Here is a 27,928-nt window from a genome sequence, read left to right as displayed (position 1 = left end):
TGCACATTTCTAAGTTGAACTGAGATTGTTCCATAAAATGATCCAGAAAGCTCTGTATATTTAAAATTCTGCAAGAAATAACATTCTGAACATGAGGCCAAAGCTCCCATGCAGAGGTACAGAGCAGTTTTCAGTTTAAAGTATCTCTATATACTGTAGTGTCAAATGGCCTTCAAATGGCTTCTTCAGAATATTCATGTTCAAAAAGCGATCAGTGGATTTCAGACAGCTTATTTTCATTGCAGCGAACCTCCTCTTCCAGATCTTAGTTACTCCTGCCTTCCTCCATCTTCTTCTCCAGAATTGTTTAACTACACTTCCCATCATCCCCCACAGTATGGCAATAGTTAAAAATCCATTACTTGAACAGTAATAAAAATATAAGTGATTTATTCTACCACAAAAACAAAATATTGAAATAATTTAAGTCATCACTTCCATGTGAGAATTTCCACAGCATTGTTTTTATGAAATATTGCTCTCTTTGTGATTGATTTTTTCATATTACCACATTCATTTAAATTTAAATTCCTTGAAAAATCGCTATTACCAATTTTCAGGCACTTGTACCAATTTGAACCTCCAATCTACATATATTTTCTTAAACCTTGGGAATGGAGGTTGGATTACAACCTAGCCAAAAGGAATCGTGATGCTATTTATCGTGGTGTAACTTTTTAGTAGATCCCTTTCCTATTTCTCTGCCTCAGACTTACAATGTTTGTTGGACCACCAGCAGAAAAGCCCTAAAACACATCTTGCTGACATTGCTCTTCTCACTGTAGTGAACATCTATGCAAATAAAAACATTTATATGAAAAAACAACTTTATTGTGGGAGGAGAGCATGAAATAGACAAGAAATAGCCAAGAGAAACAAATCAAAATGTACTCATTGAAACAATGTATATATTGGGATTACTGCCATTATTTGAATCCCCTTTTAATAAAAAAGTGCATTAAGAATAGCTATACGTCTTTCATTGGAGAGTTGGCTACATCAGCTTTGAAACAAACAAACAAATGTCTTCCTTTGGGAGGCAGTAAATTTGGGGTACTGATGAATGAAAGCAGCCTGTAACAAGAAAACAGTCCCCTGGTTTTAACCACAGGCTGACATTAAAAGCCCTCTGAAGTGGCAATATCCCAGAATCTTTAAATTATGCATCCACACACATTATTGGACCCAAAAGCTCAGCTATAACCAGCCCTTATTTTGAAATATGACCCACTCTCCAATATTTGGCTGTGATTTATGCTGCTGTCAACTATGTCTTAAAAACAAATGGCTGACCTTTTTGCAACATCACTTGACACAACACTCTGCACAGCAGAGAGCTACAAAGAAAAGCACACAGTCCAACCATTCCAGTGTTTCTTAAAGCTGTACGAGTAGACCATCATGAGCTTTTGGCCAAGTCAAAGATGAAATAATAGTCACTCTTGCAAAAGAATACAAAAACAGTATCAGAGAGAATTCAAAAATTTCAGAATGTGTGATAAAGGATATTCTGAAGGACTTAAAAGCCATAATTACATACACAACACACACTTAAAACCAGTTGACTCTGGAAAGGCAGAAAAGAAACTGTTCTAACAGGCATTGAGGGGAAACCCCTTTCCAGATATTCTTCGAGGAAGCAGCAAATGAAGACTTCTGTTTATCTTCTCTGCAAGCCTGTCCGTGTATAAATAGCACAAACAAGTTTCTGCATATTCTAAATTTTCCAAGGCAAGGTGATGCAACTTCTTGAAGAATTGGAACAGCCTTTATCCATAAGAAGATCAGCTGATTGCTTTGAAGAGGTCCAAACCCACAGTCATCACCTCCTTCTTAGCCATCCTTTTGTCATTTTGTAGAGTTTCTTCATGCTGTAGGTCACCGACTTTTTCATTCCTTAAAAGAAGAACAAATGATGTAACATTTAACATAGCATGACATAGACTTTTACATTCAGAAGCAAGTAGCATTTGCTACTCCCTAGCCATGCCAGTTTGCAAATATTCTCAGATAGGGACAGAAACATGATCACTATTTACACAAATGGCAATGCCATTTAACACTTTACTGGTCAAGAATCACCAGACTCCTTCACTTTAAATGTATTCTTCTTTGCTTGCAAAGTTTCTGTTTTTCCACCTTTAAATGTATCTGCTATTTAAACTCATACTTTAATAATGTTATAACTATCTTGCCCCCCCCCCCCCCAAAAAACCTCACTTTAGTCTGTTTTCATAAAGGTTACTACAGTAGAGAAGCAGTATTAAATAATTTCTCACACTTTCCCTACAAGAGCAAATTTTATCATTAAAAAGCTAGAAACATAGTAATTATACCATTTCAGATGAATCTGAAGTTTCGATCAGCTGCTGTAATGAGAGGTAATATTACACTATTATTGAGAGCACAGGTTTGGAATCTGCCCATATTTTCCCATTGAAACATGAATATCCTATATGCACTTAGGAGAAGACACAGGCAGAAGGAAATTCAAGGGTTTCTACTTGAAACCTAATGAGATGAAGTCAAGATATATTTCCTCCATCCACCATTGTGTGCTGCATCCAAAGATGTCATAATTCTGATGATGACTCCTCCAAAGTATCAACAACCACATTAAAATGAGTTTGCATACAATTGCCAGTAGTTTAAGGTGTATTTCCCAACGTTGGGAATGTCATAATAGCAGAAAGCACAGTGTTCCTGTCACTGTGTTCTTGATGCAGTCATTACGTTTCATTGGCAAAAATTTATTTATTTATTTATTTATTACATCACTTCTAACCCGCCCTTCTCACCCATCAGGGGACTCAGGGCGGCTTACAATATAAACATACACATAAAAAAACAGTTTACATCAGATTTAAAAATCCTTCGAGATTAAAAATTACAATAAAATTAAGAGTATACATTAAAAAATATACATAATTATACATTTAAATATACATTTAAGGCGCTTAAATGAGATCAAAAGAGTGAGCTTTCTTCTACAATTTTCACATTACTTTCTACTCTATGTTATGTGGTGGTCCGTGGATCAATGCCAATCTCTGAGTCACTGGCTGCTGCTCCTTGGCAAATTTCCACGAAGAATCAAGTGTAACCAATGGACACAAATATGATATGAGTCACTGGCACACTGGGAAAAGGGTTGCCTGCATCTCATAATATTATAAGTTAGAAGCAGTGCTCCAAATACAAATTTACATCTATCTCAATTCCATTTTATCTATTTGAATACTTTTATATAGAAACAGTGTATATAATTAATACTTCAGCATTTAAAGCTACTGCCAAGCATGCTGATAATTTTACAAAGGGAATTCATTTTTTTAAAAAAATGTTCTATGCCATTATAGTAATGCTGTTTTGCTGTTGCAAGTAAAGAGTTTGATTGTACATTTAAATTATATATTACTAACAACATAGTTTTTCTTGTATAGCCCAAAATGGCATCACTCAGATATAAGAACACAGGGAACTCCCAGATTAGTGGACTTTAAAAAAAGATTGGCAGCAAAAACACAAGGGAACATCACAGCCCAGTGATGGCTGAATATGTTCAGTGGGGTACTATGCACTCATGGACTGTCCAGAAAGACATAAAACAAGAGTCTGTGATGTAATGGAATGGAGCATCTTGGAAGAGGACAGAGCTTTCTCCAGATCAGTTATCATAAGTATATTCTGTCGCCAAGCCCATTTCTAGTTTAGATTACTGGCTAATGTTTTCTGGGCAACACTATAAACCCATTTTGGGTTGTGAGTTAATATTAGTAGTACAACACTTAAGTGCTTTATGTTTATAAGGCAAGTCACGCGTTGTTGGAAGTCATACATCATTCATGGAACTTGTTCCCTGCAGAAATGGATTGGGTCTAAAAATACTGGTTGCCAGAAGAGAAAGGGGACCCACCCACAACTATGAGGCTCTCATTTAATAGTAAAAATTTGAGTCTATATAAGATATGTGTCAGCCTTACATAACACAAATCAGAAATATTATATTCTTAAAAATAAAGTATCCTTAAAATGATATTATTATATTTATTAAAATAGTAATGCAACATACATGCGTACAGTAATAATATAGGAATTTCTATTATATTTTCAAACGACTAAAAGGTTATTAAAATTTATAACATATTGTCTAATGTGAACACCCTGGCCGGTCCATTGCTGTCCCCCTATAAGGCTGCAACATCATTTCATCACTATCTGCAAACACATCTTCAGCAGAGGAATATAGTTCGGTACACAGCACATGCATAAAAGTATATGTTTGTAATTCACACTTTGTTCTTAAAGATATACAAGCTAAAAAGCCAAACCAACGTAAAAAAAAAGACTAGATTGGCGCTTCTTCAAAGTGACTCTTAAATTCAGGCATCCAAGCGAATAAGAGAACCTGTCATGATGGTGGTGCTCATGACAGAAACATGCATTGTTTTATATCACAAATATTTTAAGTAATAATTTCAGTTATGTGTTGCACTGAATTTTCTATCTTAGGTTTTCCTCTTTCCCTTGGTCTGTATGATTCTTAGTCTGATGAAATAAGAACATTCAAATGCAAAAAGCTTCCAGTGGCATGTCATGTAGCTGATAGGGTAGGTTCAATTTTAAAAATAAAAATGGAGGTGGTAGAATGTCAAGAAGTTGCTGGTTCCCATTAACATTAATATTTCTATGTAGGCCATTCTTAAGTCAGTTGTAGTCTTTCTCTTTTTCTCACCTGCATGATATTCTAGCAAGTGACAAGAGAGAGCAAAGGCTACATACAGAACAAAGCTACTACAGATCAAATAAGAAGAAATGCTTTCAAGACTAGATATTTCCTAAATCTTGTTCCTGTGAATTACTTACATGACTCTAGGACTTGGGAGACACTTTACCATATCTATAAATAAAATCCCAAATATCTGTATTTCCCTTCCCACTTTCCTTATTCAGGAATATGAAAAAGAATCAACATTTAGAACTAAATACAAAAGCATATGTTAGCAGAAGGCTACTGCAAATATAACAAAGAATGATTTTATTTTGCATAAGATTGATGATAAAGAGAGGGAGGAGGAGGGATGGGAGAGTTCTTTGAAACAGCTAAATATAAAACTTTTCAAAGTTTTACATCCCAGAAGACCATTAGCCCAAGCAGAAAAATAAATCAATGGATGGTGCCACTTCTAATAGAAACCAGACCAGAAGTTTTGCCACAGATTGGAGAAAACATACAGGCCCTTTTTTGTTAAGTTAAATCGGGCATCTGACAGTAAAGAAAAACACAGGATTCACACTAGTTGAAAACTACACTGGCCGAGAAAGATGAAGGGAAATCCTGTTAGAACCCTGAAGATCTTTGTTCTGCTTTCTGCTGAGTATTGTTTGCAAACAGTACAGAATATGCCATCTATGTAATTATTACCATCTAGGATCTAACTGTCTAGCAGATGGTCAACAGCATTCTTGAACCTAACAAGGACTATTTTACCTGCAATTCAACACATGACAGCCAAACTGTTTATAAAATACAGGTATTATATTGAAACAAGTAACTGTTAAAAATTGCAGCATGTGTGTTCAGCAATATTTAATGTTGACGACACATACAGATTCTAGAAGTTGAATGTACTGTGAATGACTGCAGCAAGGAGAGAGGAGGAGGGGAAGATGAAAGGCAAGTTGTTAATGCAACGTCTGGCTTTAAGATTCCGCCTCAAGCCTGCCATTAAAATTTGAATAAAGTCTGCATGGGAAAGAGGAAAAAGGGTGTAGAAGATGGGTGGATAACACAGCACAATAAATAATACTCATGCAAGCCTGTGCTAGTTCAAAGAGTCATTTGGAGAACTACAGTTGTAACAGGAGAAGGATAGCTGGGAGGTTAAACCAGTATCCTCGCATGCAGCTGAATATATGAAAAACACTCGCTCACCAATCAAACCTATTTCTAAGGCATCTCCTGGACTGCTACCATCAATGCACTTCATGCAGGGAGCCCATAAACCTATCCAGTAATAAATTAGAATGTGTTAACAGCCCAGAGTCAAGACATGCAGGGATTGCTATCAACTCAACTATTTTAAAACAGATGGCAATGCTGAAACAACTAGCCTCTACGACAGGTTATAATACGTTTAGTTCAAAAACAAGAAGACAAGAGTGCATTTACATTGTAGAATTAACATAGTTTGACACAACTTTAACTGCAGTGGCTCAAGAAAATCATGAGAGTTGTAATTTTATAAGGTCTTCAGCCTTTCTGTCAAATAGTGCTGGTGCCTCAACAAACTCCCATGATCTTAGTATTGAGCTAAGGCAATTAAAGTGATGTCAGATTGCATTGATACGACAGTGGAGATGCACCCTCAGAGGTAACAAGACAGCAACCTTTCACTACTGAAAGGGATGCCAGGTAGAATATGGAAATAACTAGTTTTCTTCTGCTCCAGAGACTAGAAACAATGAATTCAAATCAAAAGAAACCCGTCTCCACCTTGATATTGCCTAACTCACAGTTTATGATGGCAGGAAAGTGTGCTACATGGACACCTGCGTTCATATTGCCCCAACTGACTGGAGAAATCAGTTGCACTGCTATCAATGTGGCAAGCACACCTGTCACTATAAAATGTAAATGGGCTCCAATTTTGAGCCGCTGAAGGAGGTTTGAAAGACCAACTTTTAACAGAGTGAAACAGGCTTCTAAACTAAATTGTGTATATTATTATTATTGCTATTATTGCTATTATTATTATTATCAACACAACGACGTTGTATGGCACAGCAAACAAGATAGATATGCTGGATTTCGTATCACAAAATCACAAGTTGAACACTTCCCAAGTGTCTAGGACTGTGTGATGTATTTTCTGATGATGCGTGCAGATCCCAGTAGGGTGGCCTTTTGCAGTTGGCAGATGGTGATTTTGTCAATGTCTATTGTTTCCAAATGCCGGCTGAGATCTTTTGGCACGGCACCCAGTGTGCCCATCACCACCGGGACCACCTGCACTGGTTTCTGCCAGAGTCTTTGAAGTTCAATCTTGAGGTCCTGATAGCGGCTGAGTTTTTCCTGTTGTTTTTCATCTATGCGACTGTCACCTGGGATGGCAACATCAATGATCCAAACCTTGTTCTTTTCCACAACTGTGATGTCTGGTGTGTTGTGTTCCAGAACTTTGTCAGTCTGGATTCGGAAGTCCCACAGTATCTTTGCGTGCTCATTCTCCAATACTTTTGCAGGTTTGTGATCCCACCAGTTCTTTGCTGCTGGGAGGTGGTACTTGAGGCATAAGTTCCAATGAATCATTTGGGCCACATAGTTGTGCCTCTGTTTGTAGTCTGTCTGTGCGATTTTCTTACAGCAGCTGAGGATATGACCAATGGTTTCGTCGGCTTCCTTGCACAGTCTGCATTTTGGGTCATCAGCTGATTTTTCAATCTTGGCCTTAATTGCATTTGTTCTGATGGCTTGCTCCTGGGCTGCTGCATTATTATTATTATTATTATTATTATTATTATTATTATTATTATTATTATTATTATTATTATTATTATTTCTGCTTGTTTAAATACCTGTTGGGAGTACAGTTTAACTCCGCAATGCACCGTTGAGCCCATTGTAATCCCTGGCAGCCACCAGCTCAACTGGGAAAGAGGACAGTGCAGCTTTGTTAGCAGGGGAGCAAGATAAAGGTTTGCCAGAGTGATTAGAAGGGACGCTCTCAATGGCAGAGAAGGATCCCTTGCAGAGGGCTTTGGAGGCAGCAGCTGTCAGACCGCTTTCCACGCTTTCTGAACCTAACAAGGGTGCCAGTTATTAAAGCGCTTGAATCAACAAGCCCTCTTGTTGATTTCATGCCATCTGCAGCCTTTGGTTATATAAGATCATTACTATTAATTTTGATTAATTTGCCTTCCTTGACTGTAAGCCTGACCAAGAAAGCATAGCACCACACGCTCTTACCAGCTGTTAGGGCAGTTTTAGCAGTCTGAATTAGGCTGGACGATCTCACAATTCCTGAAATGCCTGAAGGGAGAGAGAAGGAGAAGAAGAATAAACAAAAACAGATGCTATGCATAGTATCATTTTATTATTATTTTTTCCAAAGGGTTAAAAGTTAAAACTTTCCCCACCTCCAGTAACACAATAAACACACCATGGAAGCATACCTTGGCAGTTGTTCTGCAAAATAAATAAATACTAGTTTGCTTTTCTCAACTAGACAAAAAGCTTCATTCCAATGCTTTTTAATATATGCAACACAGACTGCATTTCAAGAAGTTCTGAGGGCTGTTTCACTATACAGAGTCAAATGTGGGGGTTTTCTACTGAATGTACCCTCAAGAGAAAGCTGCTGGCTATTGGCTATTCCTGGTGCAGCTCTTAGACCTATCTTACCCTTCGTGTATTTAAAGATTTCTGGATGTTCCTTCAACTAGATGGATACTAGAGTAGGGCGTAACACTAAAAACATGTCATAAAAATTTCACAACATACCACATCATGCTTCAGATAAACAACAAAAGAGGCAGCATCCCATATAGCTACAACTGCAGACATAGGCAATCATAAAACCGATTTAAAATGCCTGAGCAAATAAAAATGTCTTGACATGGAGCCAAAGGGGCAGCAAAATTGGTACTAAGTTGAGCTTCTCTAAAGAGTGGGTGGCAATGTTGGAAAACCACCTTATAAAAGCTATTCTGTGACATATAAACATAACATAACATTATTGACAGTACTTCAAGAACCTCATCCAAAGATCTTAACACAGGGGCAGGGCTATATATGTTGCAGCACGCCTTCACGGTATTTGGCTCATGACCTGTTTTTAGTGTTTTGAAGGTAAACAATGGCACCTCAAATTGCTTTTAAGAGGCAGATATAAAAGCAATTTTACATTTGGTGTAATGTGACTTCATCTAGGCCAGGGCTCCAGCAGCCAAATCCGGCACAAACTGAAGCTCATGCATCATCTTCAAGGGGAGGCCCATGAAGATAAACACCACAGAAACCTAATCAGTAAGTTATCGGAGCGCAATTCACTGTAGCCAAGCTAATTCCATCTAGGAATGAATCCCGCTGGCAACTACCAAGGCTGATAAAAAGTTTTTCTACAACATTAAGGCCACTTGGATCTCTGGAGAAAAACCTGATGCAAGAAATACCTTGTCCTTTCAGGGAACATAAAACAGACTGATCACCGATTCCCTGGACCCCAAGATTCACAATGCCCTTGTCTCATCATAATCCAACGTTCTGGACTTCATCCAACCCATTATCACCTCCAGAGAGCAGTTCAAAATCTGCACAGCCTCACAGAACTCCAGCAACTAAGAAAACAAAATCTAGAGATACAGTGGGCCCTCTGTATCTGCAGGTTCTGTAACCATGGATTTAACCAACCACAACTTGAAAATATTTGGAAAAAATGCCCAAAGAGAAAAAAATTTAAATTTTCAGATGAAGACAAACATTACCATGTTGGTCTAACATTTCCAGTCTCTGGATGCATCATAGCAAAAATTAAGTTATTTTCCCTTGGGGATGCACTGATCACAAAATGAGAATTAAAATATACACCCCATTCCCTCATGTTAAATCAAAATGATTTAGCTGCAATTGAATCATGGCTATATTTTCAAGTAACTATAATTCTTAACAGCATGTTCCTGGAGTAACTGACACTCTTTATAATTGCTTCTTCGTTCTCAAACTTTATTGTTGTCAACTCAGGGTCACCCTAGGAAGAACTTACCACAGGGTTTTCTTGGCAAGATTTGTTCAGAGGAGGCTTTAAAACATAATGCTGATTTAAAAGCAAATAATAAAAGTAGTACAGCACAGTGGGAAAAACTTTTGGAATAAAAAGTATCTTCATCTGTCAACCCTATCAAAGTGGTTTCTATTTTCTACACATGGGAAATAAAGACTTCACAAGGGGAACTTCTTGAATTCATTCAGCATGTGAGTTAACAAAATATTCAAGTATATAGATTTTAAATTGCAAATATGGTACAGTATCCATTAGGAATGATTAGCTCTCAGATTCTGCCCCAAGGGCCAGGATTTTGCTTAGCAGGCACCAATTACTGACTAGGAGTCAAAGAACTGTGCAACTATTTCTGCACATCCATGGCAATTTGCCCACAAAAGCAAGAACTTCGAGATAAGGAATAGGGAGCTACTTAGCTAGAACGGGTGTATGGGAAAAACCCGACCAGGCATGCCCAGCCCTGAGACACACCTACTCTGAATTTGTTCTTTAACACAGATGCCCATACTTCACTGGAAAACATCAAGCCTGCATTTCCAGCTGTTTGAGGAAATCACTCATGTAAGAATGAGGAGTCTCCTCCATCCTCTCTTTTTTAAAAAATCGGTTGAAAATAATTACAATGATAAAAGTGGTTTAACATATTAAATATATTAATTGTTAAATGCTGAAGTCATTCCGATATTGAGTTTTCAACACCCATGCCTTTATTATTTATTATTCCTTGGTAAACCTACCCTGATGTACCACTAACCCACAGTCAGGGTCATGGGCGACTTGCAATAAAATTTCTTCCACATCCCTGTTCTTCCCTGGAGGGTCCATGAGAGATGTTATTTGCTGCTGCAGTGTCCTTGGGAGAGCCATTAGCTGTGCAAATTGACCTTCGGGGCTCTTATCTATCTAAAGGCAGAGGGGAAACAATTAACAGATAGTTCCTCTTGTCTTTAGCAAATAATGTAAGATTTTAAATATCAGAAGCCAAATTCTTCATGGAACGGCTGAATGTTCTGGCTCCATGCACCCACTCCTAAATAAAAGAGGGCAGAAAAGGAAAGATTTATTGTCAGACTATTTGAACATTTATTTTTCAGTACTACACTGTGGCAGCCCTGCAGGGAATCACTGAGGAGATTTTCACATCACCCACTGATGCCAGGGATTCAACCTGGAATTTTCTGAATGCAAACATGTGCTCTGTCACTTAGCTACTGTTCTCCCATCTATTATCTGTGCATTTTACAATTTATGGGCATACCAAAACATATTTCAGATTTATCCAGTACTTCATATTTTTTCAAACATCAGAAACCTTCCCCATGAGCCAAGCATAAAACATTCAGATTAAAATGAAAGCCATAGTGAAGGATGCCTTGGGCATCCCAGACACCTACAGGCACCTTCAAATTGCTTCTGGAAGTTTGGTTTTATCCTGTAAATGCTGCTTTGGACCATTATACTTTAAAATAGCCAAAATAGCAACTGGAAGAAATTCAGAAAGACTTTTATGCACCAGAAATGTCATTTCAGTTCTCACAACCCTATTGATGTGGACCCCCAATCCTCAGCACATATCTACTACACCTTTCAAGATCCTCAATATGATTCTATTGTATGCTTGTGGCCCAGGTACTTTTAAAATACAAAGTACACAATTATTCATGTTTTCACAAATCTGTGTGTGTGTGTGTGTTGAAATGTATCCCTCATGGATGCAAAGTTGTAATGTATAACAAAGGGCAGAAGAGTGACTGAAAACACAAGTTTGTATCCTACTTCAGCCATTAACTCAATTGCTGGCATTAGACAAACTCCATTAGCTTTTAAAACAGTAGCAGACGAAACACAGGAGGGGAGGAACTTCCAGCCTTTTCCTCATCAAGCATTTGCTTGTTCAAAATGGTTCCCTGGCTGTTTTTCCCAGTGAGGGAAACATATATACTGCTATCTAAGCAATAGCTAGAAGTGCCCTGGGGAATAAAAAGAAGAGCGATGCTGGATAGGTCTATCTAAATTTCCTATCTGCTGTATGGCCTCATGTATAAATCTAGACATTTTAGTCAAAAAAATCAACCCAAATAAACTGAGTTGACTGATCCATTGGTCAATGTAAATACAATATCATAACTCCTATTAAAAAGGACTGTTCCCTTCTCTGAGTCAAACAGCAAAAGACGAGAGCTTTGTCCAGGCATCGTCAAACTGTGGCCCTCCAGCTGTTTGGGTCTCCAACTCCCAGAAGCCCCAGTTAGCTTGTTTACAGATTAGGAATTCTAGAAGCTAGAGGCCCAAACTGCTGCCCCCCGAATCAAAATCCTGGCTACGGGCCTGCCTGGGTGGGAAGATGGCATCAGTAGCAGCCAGGGCAGCTTCCCCTTGAGGTTAATGTTGGCAGTTTCCCTGGCCTGATCCTCAAATTACTCGCAGGTCATATCAAATCCACAATTAAGGCCCAAAAACCTGACTTCAACTTATACATGAGTATTTACAGTAACCAGCTTTGTTTTTCAACAATGGCCAACGCAAAGCATGGGCTGACTTGCCATTCATGTACAGCAGTAATTGTTTAAAATTGATGAAGTTAAAAAATAGCATTTTTATTAACAGTTTTCTGGTTTCATGGGGGTTTCACAATTGGTGTGTAGAGCGACTGAAACTGGAATATATATATATTCATAAAGTCTTCCTGTTTCATAGCAGTCAAGCTAGCACTCTAGTGTTTGCATGTATAGTATGTACATAAGCATCCATGAAAGAGAGAGTTACATTTGTACTAACTCAAGATTTTATAAAACCAGAGACTGCCAAACTCTTTATGACAAAAAACCGCAGCTTTGCTTATTGTATTGAAGATATTCAATTGTGTTTCCGAAGTGAATGCAGCTGCTCTGTGAAATTGGCTTGCAACATTGAGCTTTAAAAGCCAGCAAATATACATGAGATACAAACATTACATAAGCAATCCAATTAAAACAGTACTTTAAGATATTGATTTAAAACAATGAAAATACAATAGGCTCTCTACTTTTGTGTGGAGAACCCTCGTGAAAACAAAAAAACTGTGAATAAAAATGCTAATTTTCTAACCTGATAGAACATCTCTAGGCTTTCCAGGAGAATGGTATAGCCAACATCGAGCAGAAGCTGACCACAAAGTCACCCTGGAGTACCTAAAGATTTCCAGAGGAACATATTAATCAAATCCGTGAAAAAATTGTTGCTTACCTATAACCGTGTTTCTTCGAGTGGTCACCCTGAAATTCGCACATATGGCTGTGCACATTTCACAGATACCACAAATAAATGTTATGGGTGCTATTTTTACTGTGTAATAAATGCTTTATGTACACTTGCAGACTTAACTTCTGCAGATACGATTTTTCTTCTTTGTAGTCCCTGTGAAATGTGTGCATATGGCTGTGTGAATTTCACAGGTGACTTCTCAAAGAAACATGGTTCCAGGCAAGCAACCATTCAATCCATCTACTTGAGTCAGTTGAAACCTGAATGACTGTTTAAATATGGTGTTTGTCTGCTGTGAAAAGAGGTCAGAAAGGGGACCAAATGATCCTTCCTTCTGGATGGAGTACCATAGCCTAAAAGTCAACAATAACAATAATCAATTTATTACCTGCTTCTCCTTGCAAGAAGGCACTCTTTGTTGCCCTTACTTGACAAAACTGGGAGAGTGGTACGATGGAGAAAAGGCCCTCCTACAAATACTCAAAAATGGTCTTCCAAGGGAGGCGAGGTTGGTCTACTTCCTGCTGTCCTTCCACTGGCACTCAAAGACCTTGTCATTTAGACAGGCTTTAAATAACAGATTGGCACCTGTTTAAAATTCTTTCCACAGACTAGTGTTGTAGTTTATAGATATGTTTTGAAATTGCTTTTTCAATTCAGTAGTGCTTGATGTAACAATTTTATTTATTTAATAATTGATCACCTCTCATCCAATCAAATCATCTTGTTTTAACACTACGGTGTGACCCCCATATCCGCAAGGGGTATCTTCCAAGACCCCTTTAGAGACCTGAAACTATGTATAATATGGAACCCTATATTTTAACTGTACTTGGTTTGGAAGTATACTGTAGAATCGCACTGGAGGACCTAGAGGGGCCAATAAACGCTTCCAGGAGAGGGCTCGGGTAAGTGAAACTGTGAATATCAAATCTATGGATAAGGTTTATGCATTGTTTATTTTGTTGTTTAGATCAGTAGTTGTTTTTAATCTTGTTGTAAGGCAACTTCATTTTAATTCTAGCAGAAATTTAAGATATACATAAATAATGTCACTATTATAGTTATGACATAATCGTTACTTTCTAGAAAAGAAAAAACACAGACACTGTAGCATAGTTAGCTTTCTTTAAAAGCTTACCGCAATTAGCTGCTTACCTCCAGCTTGCCCATCTGATGCTTGTACACCACTTGTGGGCAATCTTCCAAAATGTTACTGTACAGTTTCTGAAAATGTAACATGTTTGGCTTCACTATGTTCATCACCTTTGACTTATCTTCTCCAATGATCATTCTGAAGTCACCTAAACAAAAGCAAATGATCAGGACAAATGCTATCAATAACAACAATAAAAATACAAAGGTCTTAAATACACAAAAAGAAGGGGTGCACTGTGTGTTCTAACATACAGAATGGCAAACAGTGACTAGAGAAACCTAAGTGCAATTTTCCTCTAAGACATAAAGTGTACTTTCATTAACATAATCTACTCTACAGGATTGTCATGAGTAAAAAAAGCAACCTGATACTTTCCTTCAAGTGATAAGCTTCCCAACCTGATGATGGGTAACACTGGACACTATCAATCATCCACAATAACTTGCAGCCCTGAATGGAGCTGATCAGACCTATAGTCAAATGTCTATAGGTTCTCACATTTCCCTCCGGGACATAAAGGAGATCCTGTGCAAGAAGTAACAGTGATGATATTTCTGAGAAGTAGGTTTGCTCATGTCTGTCCCACTTTCAAAACAACTTGTTGCTGTTGTGCCTTCATGGTTCCCAACCTACAGAGGAGAGCGACTAAAATGATCAAAGGTCTGGAGACAATACCTCATGAGGAGTGTCCTAAAGAGTTGGGGCTGTTTAGCCTGCAGAAGAGAAGGTTGAGAGGAGACATGATAGCCATGTATAAATATGTGAAAGGATATCATAAGAAAGAGGGAGCAAGCTTGTTTAACGTGGCCCTGGAGACTAGGACTCGGAGCAATGGGTTCAAAGATGGAGGACTGAAGAAACACAGACTTTTATTGCCATATTGCAGCAGCACATCTACAGTAAATAATAAAGCTTGAGCTGGAAAAGAATGGGATTCTGATGTAGGCAATCCTACTGTATGTGTTTCCTACAACAAGCAAAGTAAACAGAAACTGCCTCCAGAATCTATTACTGAGTATGTATGAACAAGAAAAACAGAAAGGAAAGATGCCTCACCAGCTATCTCCCACATGTCAGAAAACCATAGATCCCTATGTCTGATCAGCAACATGGAAATCTTTAGAAAAGTGAAAGCTTGTGAAAGCAGAAGTCATTATTGGATGCATTTCACACGTGCATATTGTTTGTTTTGAATAAAATGCTAGCTGAAATATAATAAAGTGCTCTTCTTTTTTGTATGGTAGGAACATATCCTCTTTTTTCCATATTACAGTAGAGTCTCACTTATCCAATGTAAACGGGCTGGCAGAACGTTGGATAAGCGAATATGTTGGATAATAAGGAGAGATTAAGGAAAAGCCTATTAAACATTAAATTAGGTTATGATTTTACAAATTAAGCACCAAAACATCATGTTATGCAACAAATTTGACAGAAAAAGTAGTTCAATACACAGTAATGCTATGTAGTAATTACTGTATTTACGAATTTAGCACCAAAATATCATGATGTATTGAAAACATCGACTACAAAAATGCGTTGGATAATCCAGAACTTTGGATAAGCGAGTGTTGGATGAGTGAGACTCTACTGTATTTCTCTTAAAGAATTAATTCCCAGCAACACATTTACTTTGTTAATTGAGATATGCCTGTGTCAGAAATAATTAAAGGGACAGCACTTGTAATATTTAAAATGCTTTAGCAGGTTTTTTCTTTTAGAAAAAGTGAGTCAATTCATTGCTAAATTGCCAGATTATTGTCCCATGGGCAAAACAAGGGAAGACAAAGGGGGTTATCATTTATTTTACTTTGGTTTTATTGCTGAAGCGTCAGCTCTGGGTCACTCTTATACAAAATTATCTACTGTTCTGCGTTCTTTATTTTATGTGTGTGTTTGCAAAGAACGTTGAACCAATTCTACTCACACATGTGTGTAATGCTGGCTATTATTCGATTCTGTGAAGAAATTGAAACAGAATCCAATAAACACAGTGGGAACTCATTTCAGGGAAAGAACACAATGTAAGAAGCACCGCTGAGAATTGTTGTTGTTGTATGCCTTCAAATCATTTCTGACATATGGCAACTCTAAGGCAAGCCTATCATGAGGTTTTCTTAATAACATTTGTTCAGAGAAGGTTTGCCTTTGCTGCTCAGAATACTAACCACATAAAATGTTCCACAGCAGGGGAACCTTTGGTAATGTGAAATAAAAATTCTGAGGTAACCTATAACACTATTTCCCTAAACCTATAACATTATTTCCCCAAAATCCAAAGGTGTAATGAAAATCTATGCTGTGTTGTTTCTCAGTTAGATACATCAATACTGAAGCATAACATTTGAGCTTTTCACTGAAACAAAAACAACTGGGCTATTATTCAGTCTTGTCTGGCAGAAACCTACCCTGGGGAAGGTCAGAGGTAGTTTGTCAAAGGATTTCCCTGACCACAAAGTAGTGTAATATACTCATTTAGTTCCAAAACATACTGTGGCAACAGAGTTTTTCTTCAATTTTGAGATTGCTGAGTTAACAATCCTCCACCATAATGCACTATTAAAATCTGCAGTTTCCCCACCAGAGATAAAAAGTTAATACACTAAACAAAAATCTGTCAGTTCAACTGGCATTGTAAATCCAAGAAATAAACCATAAGGCGCAATGTACATTATTGCCAATGTATGCACTTGCCCGCCTTTGTCTTTCTTTTCCTTTTGCTGAGCTCTGGATTAAATGTTAACTTTACATTGTTTCAGACTTCCAGCATTACTGAGATGTTGCTAATTAATTCTGGGGTCTGCTTTTTGTCTAAGCCCTGCGTCATATGGTACAGCGATGTTCTGCATTGCATTTTAATGTATTCATTTATAAAAACATGCTCCCCCATCTTTGAACTCAGTGGCTCCACAAGGCAGCCCCAAATATAATTTGATGGTAATGAAAAATACAGACCAATGTAAGCACAAACAAGCAGCAGTGACCAAAAGCTGTAACTCGCCAAGGCTGCAGTGAGAAATCTTGGTGAGTTGTGGGACAGTTACACTGAACCCCCTTTCTGTTGATGGCAGAGAAAACCACAGAATCACCCTGCATAGAGTATCTCCTTTCCTTTTGAAAATAATTTTGTTCTCCTTTTTGTGCTGGCATCATATTGGTTTTCCTTTTTCCCCAGTGGTGTAACTTGCTATCAAATAGAAAATGGATAGTGAGGGTCAAAACAACAACCAGAAAGGAAGACAGATTCACTGAACCAGAGCTACTTCAACAACTATCTAAAAACTTACAAGGGAGTGGAATATACTTTCCAACTACAGGTTTTCTAATCCTTACTGTCAGTCTAGATAACTAGATTTCAGATTGCAAAAGAATCTGGAGCAGTGACTATGAGAAAATACAACTACCTTCATGTAAGAGAAATGCTGTAGGTAACGAGGGAAACCTGGTGTAGAGCTAATTTGGTTTATTCCAGTTGTTTCTCCATTTGTGGAGGTTCAATGCGCCAGTTGTTGGCAGCTGGTCAAGAAATGTTATTAAGGAAACTTTTGGCAAGAAACACCACAAGCCCAAAACAAGATCTGTGGATAAGCTGAAGCTGAGGTCAATAAGACACCCTTCATGTGAACTTATTATCTTTTTCTAGCCCCTTAATAAAATTGGTTGAAAGTCATACCAACCACTATACGAGAGTCCAGCAATCTGCATATAAAGATCTTCTTCAGAAAAACTCTCAGGCAGCATCAGAAAGGCTGCTGTGATGGCACTCTTCAAGTTGCTAGTGAGGGCAAGCTGCAACTTCAGATTCTCACTCTGTGTAAGGATTTTGACCTGGAAGTAGTCCAAGTGTAGCCATCAATTGGGTACAAAAATAAAACAACAAAATATATATTACAAAACAATGCCATCCAGAATCAACAGAGACAGAATGATCAAGGGTAATGGTTCCCTAAATGTTGGTTCTCATGGTGTTTTGAACTTCAGATCCCAGAATTCCTAGCCATTGGACAAACTGGCTGAGCCTTCTGGGGCTGAAGTCCAAACCAACTGGAGGACCAACGTTCGGGAATCACTGACCTAGGGGCATATTTACTTCCTCATGTTCCATCTTAAACAAAGCCCATCTCTATCTTTGTAAATAAGTTACACAGAACACAACATCTTCAGCTATGGGTCCCAACCTCAAATGGGATCACCTTAGCTCAATGTTGGGGTACTGAATTTTTTCTGAACATCATGTAATAGCTGTTTTAGACATTTACACAAATATTGTGCAGTGTGTAGTGGGCTCTGCAGAGGATGTTTCAGCTGTACATAAAAAGGAGAATCAGTATGCTTAGCAAGCCTTGCAAATGCTGATTTGTCATCAATAAATGTTTGAATTTTATATCTTTTTATATACCTATACTCCTGGAGTCAGATAAAAATTTATTGGGCCAAAAGTGGTCCCGAGTGAAAAATTTTAAGAAATCTTGACATAAATCAAAAGGGGGAAGATATGTGAAATCAACTGAACATTGAAAAGGTGTACTTTGATGTAATATTGTTTGTTCTCTGATGCAAAAAAAATTTAATATAACAAATGCACACCTCACTCACAGTATTTTCAATATAATTTTATGTGAGCAAACTATTTAGGACATGGATAGGTTTATCCAAACAATAAGCAAGGATATGGAAGTTTTTGTGCAACTATGCTCTTTCCTTCCTTTCCAGATTTGGCCCAGAATACTATAATAATACGCGCCATCCCTAACCCAATTATCATTTTCTGCCTTAAAAAAATCTGAAACATGAATATAGAGCAAAGGAGACAGCTGGAGCTAGATGGAAATGAAGAAAAGCACTGTTATTACAGTCCTCCATTCCACAAAACATGTGGAAGGTACTTGGGTGAAAGCAAGGCCATGACAAACGGATGATTGTAACCAGAACTTGACAATTGAAGATATATACATGCATTTCTGAAAACAGCCCTGGAGACCCAGAACGAATCCGTGGGGCATACAGTATCATTATTCTTCCATTATCTTCCCCCCTGCATTTGAAGCATGGTTTTTGTTAGCGTCACAAAATCCAAACCATCTGAATAGTTAAAGGTAAACTGGTCCTGAGGGAGGCTATTTGAACACATGTTTTCAATTTGCTCTCCTACATGTTTTTAAAAGTCTAATTTTACAAACAAGCAACTTGCCCCCCTTCTCCTGGAAGTGGGCAATGGGAGGGGAGTCAATACGATCCCCTAGAACTGAAAATGGCAGCTGAGGAGACAATAGAGGAGCACCCTGGAAGACAGCTGCTCTGCTCCGGCCGTCTGTCTCTAACGGCCAAATTACACACAGTCAGTTGAATCGCTGAGTGACAGCTAGTTCACCTCTACTGGGAACAACTGTGCTTGCATGCTCCAAAAGCCCTCATCATAGTAGTTTATAAATTATGGTCAAATAGAAAGGAAAGAAGCATCCAATAAATCCAGAAAAGGAAATGGGAGGCACACCTCAAGGTTCTCAATATAATATAATAATTTCACACCATGTTACATTGTGCAGAGTTGTATTATGTATTCATGTGTTGTCTTTTAAGGATTTTATAGTCCCAAAGAGGACCCTACAAATATACATAAGCCAAAATGCATAATAAAAAACAGTGAGCACTTGGGGTTTGGTTCAAGGATCCTCTCTGGATACCAAAACCCATGGACGCTTAAGTCCAGGTATATACAATGCCAAAGTAAGATAGTATCCCTTCCATAAAATGGCAAAATTAAGCTTTGCTTTTGGGAAATTTTTCAATCATGACTGGTGAAATCCATAGATGCAGAAACAGTGGGTAGAGAGGGCCATCCTTTGAGCACCCTGAGATATGTTTCTTCTGTCATTACTGTAAGTAAAAACTGTAACACCATGAATTAGGAATTTGACTCTTTAAACTACCATTTTAAATGAGAAAGTCAAAACAAGCAAACTTTTCTTTACTTGTAATGTGCTCATTATATGGGCTTCATGCAGCTAGGCTGATCATTTCCATTATCCTGGGGACAGGCTCTGAGAAAATACTTTAAATTATGTTTCCCACATATAATATGAGCCTCTGAAAACAGCCCACGTATACCAATCCTCAATTGTTCTCTCTGAAGTACTCTCCACTGAGTCCCATGGCGCTTCCTCCCATCTATCTGCCCATAAGCCTCAGCATCACAAAGCATGGGCACCTTGTGATTTAAGAGCACAATGGAGCCTCATCTCACACAGTCTATTTATTTTATATGCCTACCCCTTTATGGGACATTTAGACTTTCCTGCCCTTTCATGGGTGCAAAAATGGCACAGCCCATCAGGTTGCAATGCTCTAATTCAGGGGCCCCCAAACTTTTAAAACAGGGGGCCAGTTCACGATCCTTCGGACCATTGGAGGGCCTGACTATAGTTGGCCACTGAGCAATAATAATTATTATTAATAATAATAACAACAATAATAAAGAGGGTTGGAAGAGACCCCTTGGGCAATTTAGTCCAACCTCCTTCTGCCTCTGTGCACCAAAAGCACAACCAAAGCATCCCTGACAAATGGCCATCCAGCCTCAATGTTGTTATTATTATTATTATTATTATTATTATTATTATTATTATTATTATTAATAATAATAATAATGAGGGTTGGAAGAGACCCCTTGGGCCATTTAGTCCAACCCCCTTCTGCCTCTGCGCACCAAAAACACAACCAAAGCACCCCTGACAGATGGCCATCCAGCCTCAATATTAATAATAATAATAATAATAATAATAATAATAATAATAATAATAATGGTTGTAAGAGAAGAAGAGACCCCTTGGGTCATTTAGCCCAACCCCCTTCTGCCCTTGTGCCGTGGGGGCAAGATAAATAGCTTCGATGGGCCGCATATGGCCCCTGGGCCTTAGTTTGGGGACCCCTGCTCTAATTTGTCTGGTACAAAAGAAAGAATGAACATAAACACTATTGTCCTCAGTGCCTGCTGTACATATAACATTGCCCTATCATATTAAAAAAGGTGAAAAAAAATTAAGACATAGTTTGCAAGATTAACCAGAAAGACTGTATACAGGGACAAACTTAAAAACCAAGATGCAATCTGGCAGCACGATTCACTTTCTCATAACCTGCTACTTAGGAATGGTTCATCTGACTGGGTGTGATCAGATTAATCCCCATGTCCATTTTATCAAATAATCATACTATTACATTGACTTGCATCTTTTTATATCCATAACAGCCTTTTCAACAGGTGTTTCCTTCCCAGGCTTCAGTTATACACACGTTGGGAAAGGTCCCTAGGAGATTATATGAGCTTTTTCACATCTCTATTTCCAAACATGTTTACAGGTCAAGTATTCTTTATGTAAAATGCTTAGAACCTGAGTTGTTACAGATTTCTTTTTTCTTTTTAGATTTTGGAATACCAATATTTGCGTAAGAATGTATAACTTGGAGATGAAACATAAGACTAAACATAAAGTTCACTCATGGTTCATATAAGCCTTACACATGTAGTGTGAAGGTGACACAATATGTTAAACAATTTTGTGCATGAAACAAATTTTGTGTAGACTGAATAATCAGAAAGCAATGGTGTCACTATCTCAACAACCCATGTAGACAATTTTAGAGAATTTGGGAATCCAAATAAAAGATGTTCAAATGTTCAACCTCTGCTAGCTAAAATCACTGGGTGGCATTCATTACTGTGTGGAATTCAAATGTATGGTTGAGAACAACCATACATGACCACCAAACCCTATATGTTCAGCCTGACACCACTCCAACTGAAGGGAACCCAATGTGCTGCAGATCATAGCACTGGGAAATTACATGCATCACTGTCCAACAAAGACTTCTTCACACGGTCCACAATTCGGAAGCAGCAACAAGGTTTTTTTGACTCCACCCATGGAGCCCAATGGCTTCCATCACACCCCAGAAAAGTACTTCTGGGTGGCTCTGTGGCTGAACTGCTGCAAAGACCCTGCTACCACCACAAAATTGTCAGTGGTAGTTGACGGGAGGCTCCCCATCTTTCCATTAGGAAAAATGGGTCGGGGTGGCTCAAGAAGGCTTCCCCTCGTGTGATGAGGCGGGGGTGGGGGGGGAGGTGCAACAATGTGGGGTGCGGTGCAACAGGTCCCCATGCCCCCTGCACGGGCGCCACCAGTATTACCACAATCCGTAGCGATACACAATGGCCCTTCACATTTGCGGTTTTGACTTTTGGGGATTCAATTATTCATGGATTTGATTAAAATGTTATCTCTTGCAATTTCTAGGTCTCCCAGTGCAATTCTATGGTTAGCTTCCAGCAGAAGGTGACCATGCAGTTGTGCTAAATGTTCCTAGAGAGGTGTCCCCCCCCCCCCCCCCCGTTTTTCACTTTCACAGAATACTGTGATTCTCCCAGAAAATGTGGAAGGCTGACTGTATTTCAAATTTAAGAAGTGCCTTTTTCTTCTCTTAGCTTTATTCTGCAAACAAAATGTCAGTGTACTGAAATGGTGTTAGCATCTCCCATATTAAAGGAGAGGGGTTATTTTAGGGACCAAAGACATGTTGCCCCAAAAGGTGATTTCTGAGGTTGCCTCATGAGGACCAACTATATATTTTTAATATATAGTGGTCAGTGCTCTTTAGTTTTTACCTAGTTTGGGACCCCTGATATTACTGAACAATAACTCCCGTCGCTTTTGACTATCTGCCATTTGGACTGGGGATAATGGGAATTGCAGCCCAATAGCACTTGTGGCTCTGAGACTGGAGAAAAATAAGGGGCATTTTAAAGTCAGACATCATATCAACAAGGCTAGTATCTAAATACAGACACCACTTTCCTGACTAAGCAGAAGGAACTGCAGCTTTCCACATGTTACTGTATCACAACTCGCATCACTTCTAGTCACAATGTCTAATGATGAGGAATACACGAGACAGAGTCCAGCATCTGGAAGCCCACACAAAATGATACGGTGAGTCAGATTCAGCCTGCAAGCCTTGAGTTTGACACCTGTGATGTAAGAAAAGCTTCAGTGGGTGGGTCTGGTTGGTAGGAATGGCTCAAAAGGATGGGCAGATCTTGCAACACCTCTCATTTTCTAGGGGCATCACACATTCCTTGCAACCATGCAATCAAGAAATAGCTTCCAAAGATCTACATAGAAACTTGCAGGAACACCTCAGCAAGCAAGAGTCCAAAAGTGGCAGGTTAAAACCCGGAACTGCAATCAGTGGCTGATAGCAGATGAGAAACTCCCTCCTGAGCACATAGAAGACTGGATGACTTGGAAGGTGCTGAACTGACTGCATTCTGGCACTGTGAGATACATAGCTAACCTTAAGAAATGGGGCTACAAAGTGGAGCCCACAACATGCAAGTGTGAAGAGCAATCCACATATCGCTTACTTGTAAGCCACTCTGAGTCCCCCTTGGGTGAGATGGCTGGGGTACAAATAAAGTAAATAAACAAATACTAGAATGCAGTCTGAGCCCTGCCACATGCACAAAGGATGACCTTCTCACAGCCACACCAGAGGCACTCCAAGTGGCCAGCTTCTAGTCAAAGGAAATTTAGTATAATGCCAAGTTTTTAACTTTGTTTGTATTTTTTCTAGAAATTATAACTGTGTTCTCATTTCACTTCTGACACAATAAATAAATAACCATAACATTAAATGAAAACTTGGCTAAAATGTCCCCCAAATGCAAGAAGCCAGCAAAAGCTTGAGACCCAGCCAGACAGGCCTGGGAAGAAGAAAAGAGTTCACAATTCTCAATAGCCACTTGTGCCCTACTGGGGATGTCCTCATCTGAACTACGTGGCTACTATTAGCAATGCAGCATGAATATGCCAAATCCAGAAACGTTCAGAGATAGGGAAATGAATATTTGGCTTGATAGTGTAAGTTACCGCATCCCAAAAATGAATGGGGTGAGGCGTATGTAAAGCGACATAATTAACATTAGTCAATATGAACAAAATGAACAAAAGTACCGTTCTCTAGTTAGTGAAGAGTTAACTAGTTTAGAGAACTATAACTTTAAATTTCTGCCCACACATTAACACTGCCAAGGAAACCAAGGCTACCTAGAATACTAAAAATAACAGTTTAGCTAAACATAGACTACTACAGAAGATAAACAATGAAGCATCCATTCTACTAAAACTACAGTTAAAAACTGTATTAGATACATTTTAAATCATGATTTTTTTTTAAAAAAAAACAGGCTGCATCAAAATCTCCCATTGTGTGGAAATTCTGAAATATTTGAAAAGGGTATTTTCCAGCCAGTGACTCCCACCCACTGGTACTACGAGGTGGTAGGGTCTTGTGAGGACTAAACAGTGTGACTATGGATTTGCGCGCCTGTCATTTGAAAAAGAAGTTTGCTTTTATATTTAAAATGCCCTACACAATCTGGGGGCTGTGATTTGAACTCTCCCAAGCTTAAAAAAGGCCAGGTTCTAAAATTCAATTTGGATTAATTTGGGCACTTTTCATTAAAGTTAAATATTGGTTTGCTGGAGATGCACAGTAATGGACTGGCAGCTCCCCAAGTTCCCATGAGGTACCCTAATGAAGCCCTCTAAAATTTCGGCAGCCACCCCTTTTCTAGAAACATTATAAAATGCTATAGGCCATTTTGTGTTGCAAGTAACCAACTCTTAGTACTAATTGTTTAAATAGAGAAAATGTTATACAAGAGAAACCAAAAGACAAATATAATGCCAACTTGCCCAAAATATACTACCTTAAAAATATCAAAACTTGTTTCGACCCCACTATATCAACAATATGGTTCCTTTTTACTGCACATTTTGTCTTTCTCCATTTGGCTCAACTCTGCTTCCCTCTGCTGGTCAGTCAGAATGCTTCATATGTCACTGTGTAACTTTCACTGAAGCGTGTATACACACGGATGGTAATCTTAAAGCTCAGTCCTGTTTATTTTTAAAGGCATCAAAGAATCCCCAGAATGGGCAGTAGAAAAAGACTGCAAGACTTGGAAGAGGAATAAATAAACTGAGTTGTTGTTGTTGTTGTTATGATTATGATTATTATTATAGACTGAGTTCTCCTTGTAGCTGTATAATTCATGGAATATTTTTTGGAAGTCATGCAGCCCCATTCTTCCTACATTACCTTGAGCTCTTGAATGAATATATAAAATTAAACATAAACTGGACATTTCCAAAACAGAGCTATGACATGCTTAATAAACGCAGATGAAGGTGCTGTTTACTGCATGCATCACCTTCATGGGGAATTAGCCACTGGGAGAGGGGAATTTGGAGCTTTCTGATCCAGTGAAGTTTAAAACATTACAAATAATGCAACCTGTTGTTTGGCTCTCAGGTCGAATGCAGCAGTAGCATTCTCACCCACTCTACATCTTTAATACAAAGAAGCTGAACAAATACCGGCTTTTGTAGACGCCCAGCTACATACAGAGTCTTCCAGTGAAGCAAATCTTCAATTAGGGCATCTGTACGAATGACGCCATATTTGATAACCTGAAACATGTGGAAAAAAGAAGAGCTGAATTGCTTGTTTCCATTTGTCAAGACTGAAGTTGGAAAGGCAAGGTGGCATCAATGTCTATCCTGCTGAGTTTACCAACAGTTCTCCAAGCATGAGGAAGGGAAAGATCTCAAGGGTATCCTGAGAAGGCAAAGTGTGAAGGCCTTCAATTAGGAACCAGCATCTTTCTTCTGGGCTCCCGTTATGTCTCTCCATTTAAGTACAAATGACTGCCTTAGGTGTACTGGACACAGAACTGGACACAGTGTTATTCTGGGTGAGGCTGACCAAAGCAGAATATAGTGAGATTATGGCTTCCCTCGATCTAGACACTATACTCCTATTAATACAGCCTAGAATCTCATTGGCTTTTTCAGCTGCTGCATCACACTGTTAACTCTTATTCAGCTTGCGATCTATTAAGGTTCCTAGATCCCTTTCAAATTTTGATGGAGAAAGGTCATAAACATATTTTTGTATTCAAAATATCTAACATCAGTATAAATTGTTGAAATTTAAAGTTGAATGAATACATTTTCCTTAAAATATATTGTCACTTAAAGGCATTTTAGCACTAGAGGTGCCTTCAAGCTATTTCTATAAATAAATAGTTTTTAGTTTTGATTTCTTATTTTTATTTCCAATTTATGTTGACCCGAATGTGAAACCATCGTAGGGTTTTCTTGGCAAGATTTGTTCAGAGGGGGATTGCCCTTGCTTTCTTCTGAGGCTGAGAGAATATGATTTGCTCAAAGTCATCCAGTGGGTTTCCATGGCCAAGAAGAGATTCAACTCCGGGTCTCCAGATTTAGTCCAATGCTCAAACTATGGCACTTTGCTGGCTCTCAACAGCTTAGCAGAATAAAAATAGCTTTCTGCTCACCTAAAAATATATTTGGCACTGTCTCCTTTTTGAGGCAGTTATACTGTTCAGAAATATGTGGTTTATATTACTGTACTTACTTACCCTGCCATTACAAGGCACTAGTGTATTGTAGTAAATCCCTGCTCCATAATTCTGGATGTTAGCGATTAGTTTTGGCCCAAAATATTTTAGGAAGGAATAATGGTTCCGATTTTTGGACAGGTTTGTCGTATGCCATGTAACAGAATTATCGACTGCAAACACAAAGTCCAGCATGTTGTTCTGCAGTAGAAAAGATAATGGAATATGCTGAAATTTTGGGGATACAGTTCTAACTTTATCTGCAAATATTATATCACATGGAAAACCCAAAGCACATAATTGTAAACAGTTTATATATGTATAAATTATCTCAACAAACACAGTGAGCTGAATACAACATTATTTCATCAGAGAAGACATTAATTACAATTGACATATGTCCCGCTGGCTAACTCTTGTGAGACCCCATCGATACTGCTATATAATGCAGTTTGAAAGTGCATTATATGGTCAGTGTAGACTCATATAATGCAGTTCAATGCAGTTGAACTGCATTATATGAGTCTGGACTGATCATTTAATGATCCATCTATACTGCCATATAATACAGTTTCAAACTACATTACTTGGCAGTGTAGCTGGGGCCTTAAACTTGTAGCGTTTGAGTTGGAGCTAAACTAGCTTCTCCACATACAGCTTCCAACTAAACGAGTGATCTAAATCCAATTGTTAGCTTCAATTGAGTCGGTGAAAATTTGACAAGCTGACAGTTATGAACCCCTTATGAACCTACGCAATCTCTAAGATCCTCCGGGAAGGCCCTCCTCTCGCTTCCATCTTCCTCTCAGTTACGGCTGGTGGGGACGAGAGGGCCTTCTCGGACGTGGCCCCCCGACTCTGGAACTCCCTCCCCAGGGAGATTAGGCTCCGTTGTGCATTTGAATAGACAGTCATTTGATACCAGCTCTAAATAAGATTAATAATCTATCCTGCACTTTATTCGGTCCTTACCTTTTTGTCTTATGATCATGCACTTTAGTTATTATCTTATTCTGTACTGCTGCTTTAGTCTACCCTCAGATGAAGATGACAGAAACTGTGTCTGGTTGCTGGTTCATATCATTAATTATTGTTATAATATTGTTGTTTTTATACTATATTGCCGTTTTATCCTATTTTTATTCTGTGAGCTGTGTTTTATATATTCTTATGTTCGTTTTTATTTCAATTGTGTTGTTGGGCCTTGCCCCATGTAAGCCACTCCGAGTCCCTGCGGGAAGATGGTGGCAGGATATA

General features: G+C 38.5%; 1 protein-coding gene across 8 annotated transcripts in view; it reads right to left on the bottom strand.

The window, feature by feature from the left end:
• Nucleotides 1-373: 373 nt before the first annotated feature.
• Nucleotides 374-27,928, bottom strand: part of tamm41 (TAM41 mitochondrial translocator assembly and maintenance homolog) — a 29,725-nt gene continuing 2,170 nt past the window's right edge. For 2 of the 8 annotated variants that reach the window (XM_062969980.1, XM_062969982.1), the window contains exons 2-9: nt 26,693-26,872; nt 25,626-25,718; nt 17,862-18,012; nt 14,184-14,329; nt 10,520-10,685; nt 7,970-8,032; nt 5,936-6,007; nt 374-1,896 (exon numbers count right to left, since the gene is read on the bottom strand). In XM_062969980.1, coding sequence (XP_062826050.1) covers nt 1,823-1,896; nt 5,936-6,007; nt 7,970-8,032; nt 10,520-10,685; nt 14,184-14,329; nt 17,862-18,012; nt 25,626-25,718; nt 26,693-26,872 — 945 coding nt within the window. In that variant the 3' untranslated portion in view covers nt 374-1,822. Of the gene's footprint in view, nt 1,897-5,935; nt 6,008-7,969; nt 8,033-10,519; nt 10,813-12,869; nt 12,953-14,183; nt 14,330-17,861; nt 18,013-25,625; nt 25,719-26,692; nt 26,873-27,928 lie in introns of those variants that run through there. The other 6 variants (XM_062969981.1, XM_003217700.4, XM_062969983.1 and 3 more) reach the window with 6 other exon arrangements.

Source organism: Anolis carolinensis, chromosome 2, assembly GCF_035594765.1.
Source record: "Anolis carolinensis isolate JA03-04 chromosome 2, rAnoCar3.1.pri, whole genome shotgun sequence".
In the NCBI taxonomy this organism is placed as follows: Eukaryota; Metazoa; Chordata; class Lepidosauria; order Squamata; family Dactyloidae; genus Anolis; species Anolis carolinensis.
The sequence above is the reverse complement of the archived record's forward strand: the minus strand, read 5'-3'. Positions and strand labels throughout refer to the sequence as shown.